Here is an 11,517-nt window from a genome sequence, read left to right on the forward strand (position 1 = left end):
TTAGATTGAGCCTTATAATGCATTTGGAAACCCAATTATATTCCATCTAACCCTCACGTGCAGGTGTTTCAACATTTCCAGACCTGATTCTCGTACATCTCATAAATGAAACAAACTATACTGGGGAAATGAAATAACTAATGCATGCAAATAAATTACATGGGAGGTTATGCTTCTTTCATAGGAGATTTTTATTTCTGATCAATATTTGACTTGATACACTAAGATCTAGAAGTATCTAAAAGTTCTCTGACACTTTTTCTTTTCATAGCTTATGTTTCAAAAGGCAGACATCCTAGAATTAATCCTTAAAGCAAGCTAAGGTACAGATGTGTGGGCTTCTTCACCAAGGTTTCCTTCCAAGAAGCAGTCAACCAATATTCATCAATAAACCCCAGCTCCCAACTCCCCAGATGTGGCCCCTTCACACACCTCCAGCCCAACCTGACGACATATACACATACACACTATAGGTCTCCAATCTCTCACACTGGCACAACGGCCTCTCAACATTCATCTGGTTGCTAGCCAAGGGCCATTCCTGCTTCTTCCACTGATCCTGCACAGACCTGACACTGCCTTCTTCTTCCATTTCTTCCACAGTAGTCACTACTCAAAGTAACAAAGAAAAAAGTCAATTTTACCTAACCGCAGACAGCTTATTTAACTCTAAATACCTCCCTCCCACACCCCTCCAACCTTATTCATTCCCTTCCCTGCTTTTGTTATTCAGAAGGTGCAGGGTCAGGTAAAAATCTCACTCACCTCATGCTATAGGCACCAGCACCCAGTTCCTGGCCGATCCCGGACAGACTAGCATCAAAGTCCTGCACCAGCCCAGATTCAATCACTTCATCGGCCAGAGGCAGCTTCAGAGCCCAGGCCATGCTGGCTCCTTCCTTGCCCCAGGAGACACCGTTTCTTGTACAAAGGCAAGTAGTGTGATTCTACCCAATGGGGGCAAGACTGTGGAAAACTCCAAACCAAGATCTCCCACGCCGTCCTCAACGACCACCCCCAAGCCCGAACCGCACTTCCCGCACAACTAATCTGCCGTACCCTCAGCTCCTGGCTCCTGCCTCGACTTCCAAAATCCCTCCCACCCAGTTCTTTGGAGCCGTGCGAGGGCCCCTGTGCTTAGCTATTCCAGATTCCGCTGAGGCAGCCCTAGGCTCCCGCACTCCCACTGCTTGGGCTCTCCCCTCGAGCTCGTGATGGTCACTTGCTGCCTCCCAAACAGACCAGCAGCAGCGACCCACTGCCTACCCGGCACTCCCACGGCGCTTTCGCACCTTTCTCCCCCGTCCCCTTCTGCTGGAAGCCCCCCTCCCTCCCGGGACCCGCTCTCCCTTTCCCCTCCAGGCCTCGCTTCCGGTCAGTCCCAAGATCACTTCCGGTCACCCCTTCTCAATCCCACGGCTCTTAGAACCCAATCCAGGTCTCCGCCGAGCCGACTCCCCGCCCTCTGCAGTTCCCCAGAGCCTCGGAACATGGAAGGGGAAAGTCCAGCACCGGCTGGAAACCTAGACTCGCCAGGGTCCTCCACCGCCCGCCGCCCCAGCGCCAACCAATCATGGCGCCCTCTTCCTTTGCGGGTCCGCCGAACATGACGTCACCCCGGAGGTCGCCAATGAGGAAGAGAGTTCGCGGGCTTCGGCAGTGATGATAGGCTAGCTGCGCGACGGCCCCTCCCCGCCCCCGGAGATGGGCTGGGCGGTCTGGGAGAGGACCCCGCGTGCGTCGGGTGTCTGCTGTTTAAATGGCTCTTTCTGAGGCTACCTGAGTCCTGCCTAGGGCGGTGTACCAAGTCGACACTCTAGGGCGTGGATGGAGCCTTCACTCTAGTCTTACCGAACTCACCCCGGCCCCTGGAGGACTCCGGACCGTTTCCCCAGAGCTCCCTGTAGGGGTTCCTTTGATCCTGGAATGCTCGCTCTCCTTAAACTCACCTCTCCGAAGGTCAAGACGCGGCTTCTACTCATCTTCCGCATTCCCCCTGATGCGTTTGAACAGGCATGAGATAGGTGAAAGTTGTCGTTTTCAAAAAGGTCGTGGTCGGAAGATCACGATTTGGGTTGGCGTCTTCACTTGCTAGTTTGGTGACTTTTCGAATAATCACTTATCTCACCGAGATTTCGTTTCCTCATTTGAAAAGCAAGGATAACCATCCCTGCTCCGCCTTCGTCCTATTAGGATTAAATAGTAATGTCCATTGTTTATCAAGCATCAACTATATGCCAGGAACTTTATTACGTTATTAGTAATCCTCAAGACAATCTTGCAATTAGAATTATAATTCTAAGGGTGAGTATTTATGACCCTCCTCTCACTAGTAAGGAAAGAAGGCTAATGGGGCTAAATTGCCCACAACTAAGTTACCGTGCCAACTTCAGAGCTGATTCCAAAGTCTGATGATATTTTTCACTATAAAACACTGCCTATATGTGAAAGTATTGGCTCATTGTTGTATTTCATTATTTAACTTTTTACAGTTCGTCCTGAATTGTATATATTTGCCTGTTTCGCTAGACTGCGATTTCCTAAATAATAGGAAAGAAATCTTTCTCAGGCTTGTGTTCTACATATCTCCTAGTGTAGTTTCTGCATTCAATAGGACTTTTTAAAAATGCTTATTGAGGGGTGCCTAGATAGCTCAGTCATGATCTCATGTTTGGTGAGTTTGAGCCCTGCATGTGGCTAGCACTGACAGTGCAGAGCCTGCTTGGGATTCCCTCTCTCTCCCTCTGCCCCTCCTGCTCTCTCACTCTCTCTCAAAATAAATAAACTTTAAAAATAAATAAGGGCACCTGGGTGGCTCAGTCAGTTAAGCGTCCAACTTTGACTCAGGTCATGATCTCGAGGTTTGTGGGTTCAGGCCCCTGGGTCGGGCTCTGTGCTGACAGCTCAGAGCCTGGAGCCTGCTTCAGATTCTGTGTCTCCCTCTCTCTCTCTGCCCCTCCCCTGCTCGCAATGCCTGTCTCTCTCAAAAATAAATAAACATTAAAAAAAATTTATTTTAAAAACGTGCCTATGAGTAAAGCAACTGGAACTGGGCTCAGAAGCCAAAAGAGATGCCATAATCAAAATTCTTTGTAAACGAACATTAGATCCATGGTAGTATTTTTACATGCCTTTTAGGTGGAACCATGCCTCCTTGAATGACAACTCCATCTCTACATGCATCATCTGGGCAAGTAACTTTAAATCTCTGATGTAATAATGAGAGGCTCATATTTACTGAGCCTTTCCTAAGTGCCAACCCCTGACTAGGTGTTTTATGTACATAATCTCATTTAATTCTCACATCACTCCTGTAAGAAAAGTACCATTATTAGATGCATTTCATAGATCAAGAAACTGAGGCTCAGAAACATTAATTGACTTGTCCAGGGTCACTCAGCTTGTGAGTGGTGAAGCCTGACTGATCTCACAGTCTGGACATGTAATCATCATGCCACTGTGTCCCTGTGGATGGTTTTAACCTAAAAAAACATCTGCTTCCTACCAGCCTTCTTTTCAGAGATGCATTTTGAAGCCTGCAGAGGTGCGAACATAAATTTTCAGAAACTGGTCACGTGAATGAAGCATTTTTTAAAAGTTGATTTATTCATCTTAGAGAGAGGAGGAAGAGGGGCAGAGAGAGAATTGTAAGCGGGCTCTGCACTGCCAGCACGGAGCCTGACATGGGACTCAAACCCACAAACCATGAGATCATGACCTGAGTTGACATCAAGAGTCAGACACTTAACCGACTAAGCCACCCAGGTGGCTTAAAAGCATTTTTTTTTAATCTGCAGAAAAATAGGGGCGCCTGGCTGGCTCAGTCAGTAGAGCATGTGGCTCTTGATCTTGGGGTTGGGGGTTCATGCCCCACGTTGGATGTGGATATTACTTAAAAATAAAATCTTAGGGGCACGTGGGTGGCTCAGTCAGTTGAATGGCCAACTCTTGATTTCTGCTCAGGTCACGATCTCACAGTTCGTGAGTTCGAGCCCCGTGTCTGGCTGTGTGCTGACCGCTAGGAGCCTGTTTGCGATTCTCTGTCTCCCTTTCTCTCTGCCCCTCTCCTGCTCGTGCTCTGTCTCTCTCTTCCGAAAATAAATAAATACACATTTAAAAATGAAATCTTAAAAACATGCAGAAAAAGAGCACAAAGTGAATAACTTTAAAATAAAGCAAGGAATATTCATATTAGATGTTTGGAAGAGATCATTGCCATATCCGAGAATCTCATAGAGCCCTGTCCTCTGGAAAATATTTAGAAACAGACATGTTCTTCTCAGAAATGCTTGAGCTCAAGTTTAAATTCTGAACCAAAATAAAGGCGTCACAAAAGTCCTCCTTGCCACTTATTAATTCTAAAATAAACTGGGTAAGATGAAAAATAATTCCTAAGCTTCCCTCCCAATTGGAATGCAGATCAGCCTTGAGATTTATGTCTGTGAGCCCAGATCCCTCTGTGGGGAAAAGATTTTATTGACTGTTTACCCCTGGAATTCTGTGCCTGGGGGAAATGGACTTTTTCCTTCCTCTCCCTTTCCCAGTGTAACTCAGAGTGAAATTGGAGTGCCAGGGCTAGAAACAGGGATTCCAGGGATAGCCCTGGGAACTCTGCTTCCAACAAAAGATCACCAGGCGTTCCCCTGGAAATCCAGCACCCCCTATCAATAAACCAAAGTTTGCGTGCGTAAATTCATCCCACAACGCAAATCACGGCTCTTACTAGAGATAATAAATATGATTAACTAGAATACCTGTGGCACAGAGTTCCAAATTCAGTATTCTGGACCATTTGGGTGGCGTTAAGGCTTATCTGCAAAGGGTTCATTTCTCTGGATTAGGTCCCGAAACAGACACTGTTTAGATGGAACTGAAGAGGTTCAGAATGAGCCTCCCCAAAATGTGCCGCTTTGGCATGTGGACTGCTTTGAGCTGAAGTCAGTCAAGGCCCAAAAGACTCAGGAGAAGCTTTTACTTTACTTTTAACTGCCTAAAATACTTGAGACGGAGTGCCTAGTCCAGGAAGAGAACTATCATCAGAGATAACTACAGAGAATATCAGCTAAGTATGGTAGCTGTGGGAAGCTCAACAGGGCCTGTTTGTTCCGATTCCTTTTTGGCTCCATTGTCTCTGCATCCCGTGGCAAACATTTACTTACCAACTACTTGCTCTTCCCATCTTCCTGTAAATTATCTTCCTCCCCTGTGAAGTCTCAAACCTCTACCCTCATCCCCATAGCTCAGGAGGCCATATAAGCCTCAGTTGCCTGACCACCTGGGGGTCTCATGTTCTTATGGGCTTTCTGTACGTATGCAATTAGATTTCTTTTTCTCCTCTTGGTGTGTTTTGTCGATTTAATTTTTTTTTAAATGTTTATTTATTTTTGAGACAGAGCGAGACAGAGCATGAACAGGGGAGGGTCAGAGAGAGAGGGAGACACAGAATCCGAAACAGGCTCCAGGCTCTGAGCTGTCAGCACAGAGCCCGACGCGGGGCTCGAACTCACGGACCGCGAGATCGTGACCTGAGCCGAAGTTGGATGCTCAACCGACTGAGCCACCCAGGCGCCCCTGTTTTGTCGATTTAATTAAGTGACCCACCAAAAGAACCTAAAAGGGTAAAGGAAAAGTTCTTCCTCCTCTACAGAACACGGTAGAGCTTACCCTGGATGGTGAAAACATGTGGGAATCCTACGAAAATGATCAGGACAGAAAAGCAATTCCCAGGTCCCATCCTGTATAGCATAAGGTTAAGCAGACAGGCTTTAGAAGCAGCCTACCTGGGTTCAAGACTTGGTTCTGCAGCACACAAACAAAGTAACCCTGAGTAGGTTCCTCATCTTCTCTGCACTTCAACTCCTTACCTATAAAATGGGTATAGGAATCAGCTTGGGTGGCTCAGTTGGTTAAGCATCCGACTTTGGCTCAGGTGAGTTCGAGCCCGGCATCAGGCTCTGCGCTGAGAGCTTGGAGTCTGGAGCCTGGTCTGGATTCGGTGTCTCCCTCTCTCTGCCCCTCCCCTGCTTGTGCACGCTCTCTCTCTCTCTCAAAAATTAAATAAACATTTAAAAAATAAATAATATGGGCATAGTTACTGCTTTACAGAATTATGGTGAGAATTAACTGACAAAATGCATGTTAAGTACTTAGAAGAGTACCTAGCACATAGTGATCAGTATTATTATGACTGATAAAAGGGGGACCCTAGCACCTGTCCTGCCTACTTCTCAAGACAAATCAATTCTCTCAGAGGCTTGAGGGCTCAAGCTTCTGGATCAGCACCTGTCCATCCCCTACTCTTCCCTTCTCATTCATTTACTGAAGTCAGAGTCTCTATTGCTGGGTTCCCCAGGCAATTATTGGGCATTTTGGTTTAGATAACAGGAAGAAACCATTATCCGGGCAGGCTTTGTTGAGGGACTGGCCACCTAGGTTTAACTCTTCACGTCTTCCCACATCCCACCCCGACAAGCCCGTGAGCTCCAGTCTGGCTTCTTTGAAGGAGTGTAGTTGAGAGAAAAAGAAATCAAAAGCTTTCACAGCCATGCAGCTCCCAACAACTTCAGGTTGTGATCTGTATCCAGAAACCAGCGCAATCTTCTCCAGTCCATAAAAGACCAGTTCTCCCTTCACAGTAGTCCTTAGCACGGTGGACAGCTGCAATATGATGATTTATAAGAAATTTACATATATATATATATATATATATACACACATATATATAACCAAAATATATTTCTCATACATATTTGGTCTTCATCCATAGTTCCTGGCTCACAGTCCCCAAAACCCTTGGAATTTCCTGAGCAATAGGGCTATGGGAGCCCAGCATCTTTTGCGATATTTGGTCTGTCTTCAGTTCCTAAAAATGCTTCAGAGCCATGAAGGTAAAATGGGTGTCTTGTTGTTCATAACAACCTCCTTTCCACCACAACTGGGTTTGTTAACCAAGGTGGCTTTGGGGGTGCCTGAGTGGCTCGGTCGGTTAAGTGTCTGACTTCCGCTCAGGTCATGATCTCGCAGTTCGTGAGTTCGAGCCCCGTGTCGGGCTCTGTGCTGACAGCTCAGAGCCTGGAGCTCACTTCAGATTCTGTGGCTCCCTCTCTCTCTGCGCCTCCCCCGCTCACACTCTCTTTCTCTCTCAAAAATAAATAAACGTTAAAAAAAAATAAAAATAAATAAAAAACAAAGTTGGCCTTGGGAAAGCACTTACGGATGGGGGCTGCTTCCCAGGGTAACTAACCATGAATAGTGGGTTGGAACTTTCAGTCCCACTTCCTGATTTCAGGGAAAGGGAGAGGGACTACATTTTGAATCAATCACCAATGGCCAATGAGTTAATCAACCATGTCTGTGTAATGAAGCCTCCATAAAAACCCCAAAGGAAGGAGTTCAGAGAGTTTCCAGGTTGGGGAACAGAACTGTTCCATGTGCCACCATGCCAGGGTCCCAAGCTCCAAGAACACAAAAGCTCCTTTGTTCAGGACATCACCATGCGTATCTCTTCACCACAGGGCTGTTGATTTGTATCACTTATTCTAGTGAGTAAATGGGTTTCCCTGAGTTCTATGAGCCATTCAAGTAAATTCATTGAACTCAAAGAGAGGGTCATGGGAACGTCTAATTTACAGCCAGTTGGTCAGAAGTGTAGGTAACAACCTATACTCACAGTTGGCATCCTGAACTGGCAGGGGGTTGTTGGAGCCTCCGATTTATAGCTGGTCAGTCAGAAGCACAGGTAACAGCCTGGGCTTTTGATGGTGGTTGAAGTGGAGGGTGGTCTTGTGGGACGGAGCCTTTTACCTGTGGAATCTGATGCTATCTTCAGGTGGATGAATTCTTGAGTTGAATTCTCGGATACCTTGTTGGTGTCCGAGATTGCTCGTTGGTGTGGGGAAGCCTCCACACACACATCAGAACTGGGTCCAGAAGGGGCGCCTGGGTGACTCAGTCGGTTGAGCAACTGACTTCAGTTCAGGTCATGATCTCACGGTTTGTGAGTTCAAGCCCCGTGTCGGGCTCTGTGCTGACAGCTCGGAACCTGGAGCCTGCTTCGGATTCTGTGTCTCCCTCTCTCTCTGCCCCTTCCCCACTAATGCTCTGTCTCTCTCTGTCTCAGAAATAAATAAACGTAAAAAAAAAAAAATTAAAAAAAAAAAAAAGAACTGGGTCCAGGAATCCAAAAGAACATCCCAGGAATAGAAACTCCAGTCCCTCCACAAACCCACCCCTCTTCCTTGTAGGCTGTCCTGGGCCAACTGTCCGGAACCACATTCGGCTGGTTTAAGCCAGAGATATCAGCTTCCATTGACTGCTCTGGTGGTAGCTGCCTTTCCCAGGTCAAGGCCAGTTGTTGGCCAGATTCCATTCACTCCCCCATAGCACAATCTAAACCCTGCATGGCTAAGCAGAATCCTCTGTTTCTGTACCTGCTTTCTCCCAGTTGCATGAAGTCAATGACTTAGCTCTTATTATTTTCTTGAAGGAGAGGACAGGAAATACATTCAGTCATCTATCGGACATTTGTCAAGGACCTGTTGTGTGCCCCTGACCTGGATACTGAGGAATCCCAGCCTAGTGTGGACAGCTAATATTAGGGTTATGACATCCATGCAGAAGTAAGTGTTGGCTTCTATTTGACTTTTCTGCCCCATCGTTTCAGAGTGCTAAAGCTTCTCTGGCCCCTGAGCCTTACATCAGAATATTGGACACCTATTGTCCCTTGGGTGGAGGTAGGGTGGTAGAACACAATCTAGAATGAAGCACACTGCCTGGCTCAGGGATGTTAATTGGGTGGAATCAAAGGTGATGCCTTGCTCTCACCTGTTTCGATTATGGAGCCCAGACCTTACCCATACCAGGTAGGTGGAAGAGGAAGGAGGGAGGGCTGCAGGGGTGCATGGCATGAAGCCAACTCCTAGGAGGTAGACAAGTAAAGAGGGGGGCCCTTATTATAGCCGTGCCCTCCTTGCTCTAAGCTCAAGTGGCAGGCCCTAACATTTGTAGGCCTGAGCAACAACACAAATGAAGATCCACTTACCATGTAGCTAAATTTGTATTAAGACAAGCTAATTGCAGATGATCTAGCCTTCTATCACGACAAGCATACCTTCATCATCACCTGGAAGGCCAGGTTTGAATTTAGACTTCTAGCACTCCTTGAAGTGCTAGACTTCAAGTTCTGTGCTAGAATGTTCCCCAGTCTTGGTCCCCAGCCCACTACCTGCCTTCTCTCCCCGGGTGGCAGACGCACCTCACACTGCAAAGGGCTTTGTATATACTTATCAACACTCCAGCTTGCATATCCAAACTCCATCCCCCCAGCTCTCCAACAGAGAGCTGTCCCTTGGTCATCTCTTGGGGCTAGGAATGTGCACAGTCTATCGGGACTCAGAGAAGAGGGGAGGGAAAGTGGGCTTTGCAGGGAATTCTGGGGCCCTATGCAGAGAAAGGGCACATCCCCTTGACCTGCATTCCATGGGGAGGGTCATGGCAGGGCCTTCTGAAGTGATAGTCCCGGGCACTGGGTCTCGCCCTCTTGCAGTGGGATTTTCCAGGCTCTGAGCTCTGATAGCAAAGGCAGCTCCCAGATCCTTCTCTGGCCTCTCCCTATCAGCCCCACCCTGAGAGGCGAAGGATAAACGAACAGACCAGTACAAAAGAAAAATACTGTTTATTCCACACAACTACATCCCCATTTTCCCCTCCCACCCCTCACTCCAGCCCTCAGCAGGCTTTGCCCCATGTCAGGGAATAGTCAGAACCTCAGTGTCAGAGCCTGGCTTATGAGACAGGAAGCGAATCTAGGCATAGGAAGGTGATTGGGTTTCCAAGGACACAAAAACATCAGGGACTCTCATTCCAAATTCAAGTGTGTTCCTCAGTCCATTTGGCCAAATTCTTTCCCGGGCCCCCACTAGATAAAATGCTATGGATAGTGCAGGGTCACAGACCCCAGCTGACTCACCAGGCCATAGAAATTTTGGTCTTCTCCCATTTTAAAACAAAGCAAACAATGCCACACACAGACAGTTAAATCACTTCTGCCCTTTCTCCTGCCTTTCCATGCCAAAGGAGCCACTAAGCTCTGGGTTATGTCCAGAAAGGTGCTTTCAAAACAAAATTCATATCGACACCCCTCAGAACCTGATGCTATCAGAAGCAAAACAGAAAACCCGCCTCTGGTGGAGATAGCTGTTCCCCCAAGGGCTCTACAGTGGGGGGGGGGGGGGGGGGGGGAGCGTGAGCAGAGACAGCAGGCCTGTGAGCTCTGCCTTGGGCACTCTTCAGGGACACTCTGCACCCCATGCCTGGGGACTTCAGCCTGCAAAAATTCTGCCCCTAGTATCCTTCCTCCGAAAGACCTACTCATCCTTCCCACAGGGGAGAAAATGGTGTCGTTCTAACCCAGCCCCGGGAAGACAGATTTAGACAAGGGAGGAGCTGAGAAAGCGTGGCCAGGCCTGATTTAGACCAGGACTTCATTATCTTCTTTTCACAGACCAGGACAGATGGTATTCTCCTGCGTATCTACTGCCACGGACACACCCTGGATTATATGCTACTCCCAGGGCTCCAGCTGTGACCCACTTGTCTCTCTCAAAAAAAGAAAGCCTATCTGAACACAAGTGTTTGCGGGTGCAAGCCTACCTCTCTCATTTATTGACGTGTAAGTCACTGAATCCTTCACAGACGCCAGCAGCCTGGGTCTTCTTACTGAAAACTTGTTTACGATGCCCGTCCCGAGTGAGCCCCTCATCTCGTTGACACAGGCGGATAACCCTAAACTTGACTGTGAAGCCTCCCCCTTGGAGACGTATCCTCTCCCGGGAGGCTTGGGGCAGGCAGGGTGCCCGCCTGCTTCCTCGTTCCCACCACACTCTGGAAAGTTGGGGCGGTCCGAACGCACTGGGGCAGGAGTGTGTGCGTACGTAGGGGGTTTGGGGAAAATCTGACACACAACCGTCCTCTCACTGGCAGGGCCGCCAAGAGGGGGGCCACTCTGGCATTGTAGGGCCTGACAGGGACCAGCTGTAGGCAGGAAAGGGAACACCACAAGCCAGAGGAAGCTCGACCAAGAGGGGACTCTGTGCCGGTGACCAGTGGGGTAGGGCTGTACCCTCGCCTGGCAGCCATTTTGTCAGGGTAGATCCTGTGAGGTGCCGTGGAGGGCAGCTGCTGATCTGGCTCTGTGACTTGTGGCCCTTGGACACGGTCTACACGGTGAGTCTAGGTTCACCTAAGCACACCTCTTAGTGCTCGCCCGACCTCCTGGAGTAACATACTGAGTTCCAGGGGCCGTCCAGCCACAGCGAGGCTGGGAAACTCACTGAGCAGCTTGGATGGGGTGCCCGCCTTCAGTGTGCCATCTTCGTCCTCTCTGTAGGCAAGAGCCGTCCTGCTTCAGGGGTATTCTTGACTCAGAGGAGCTCTGGCAGGCAGGGGTGGGGAGGACTGTTTGCACAAACACATGGTGTAAGACTCCAGAAAAAACAAGATTTCTCCTCCAGTATCCAA

General features: G+C 48.3%; 1 protein-coding gene across 4 annotated transcripts in view; it reads right to left on the bottom strand.

Annotated features, from left to right (window-relative positions):
* TFCP2 (transcription factor CP2) overlaps positions 1-1,591 on the bottom strand; it is a 46,963-nt gene extending 45,372 nt beyond the window's left edge. For 2 of the 4 annotated variants that reach the window (XM_015065718.3, XM_015065715.3), the window contains exon 1: positions 766-1,590. In XM_015065718.3, coding sequence (XP_014921204.1) covers positions 766-887 — 122 coding nt within the window. In that variant the 5' untranslated portion in view covers positions 888-1,590. Of the gene's footprint in view, positions 1-765 lie in introns of all 4 variants that reach the window. The other 2 variants (XM_015065716.3, XM_015065717.3) reach the window with 2 other exon arrangements.
* Positions 1,592-11,517: the final 9,926 nt, after the last annotated feature.

Source organism: Acinonyx jubatus, chromosome B4, assembly GCF_027475565.1.
Source record: "Acinonyx jubatus isolate Ajub_Pintada_27869175 chromosome B4, VMU_Ajub_asm_v1.0, whole genome shotgun sequence".
NCBI classification, from domain to species: Eukaryota; Metazoa; Chordata; class Mammalia; order Carnivora; family Felidae; genus Acinonyx; species Acinonyx jubatus.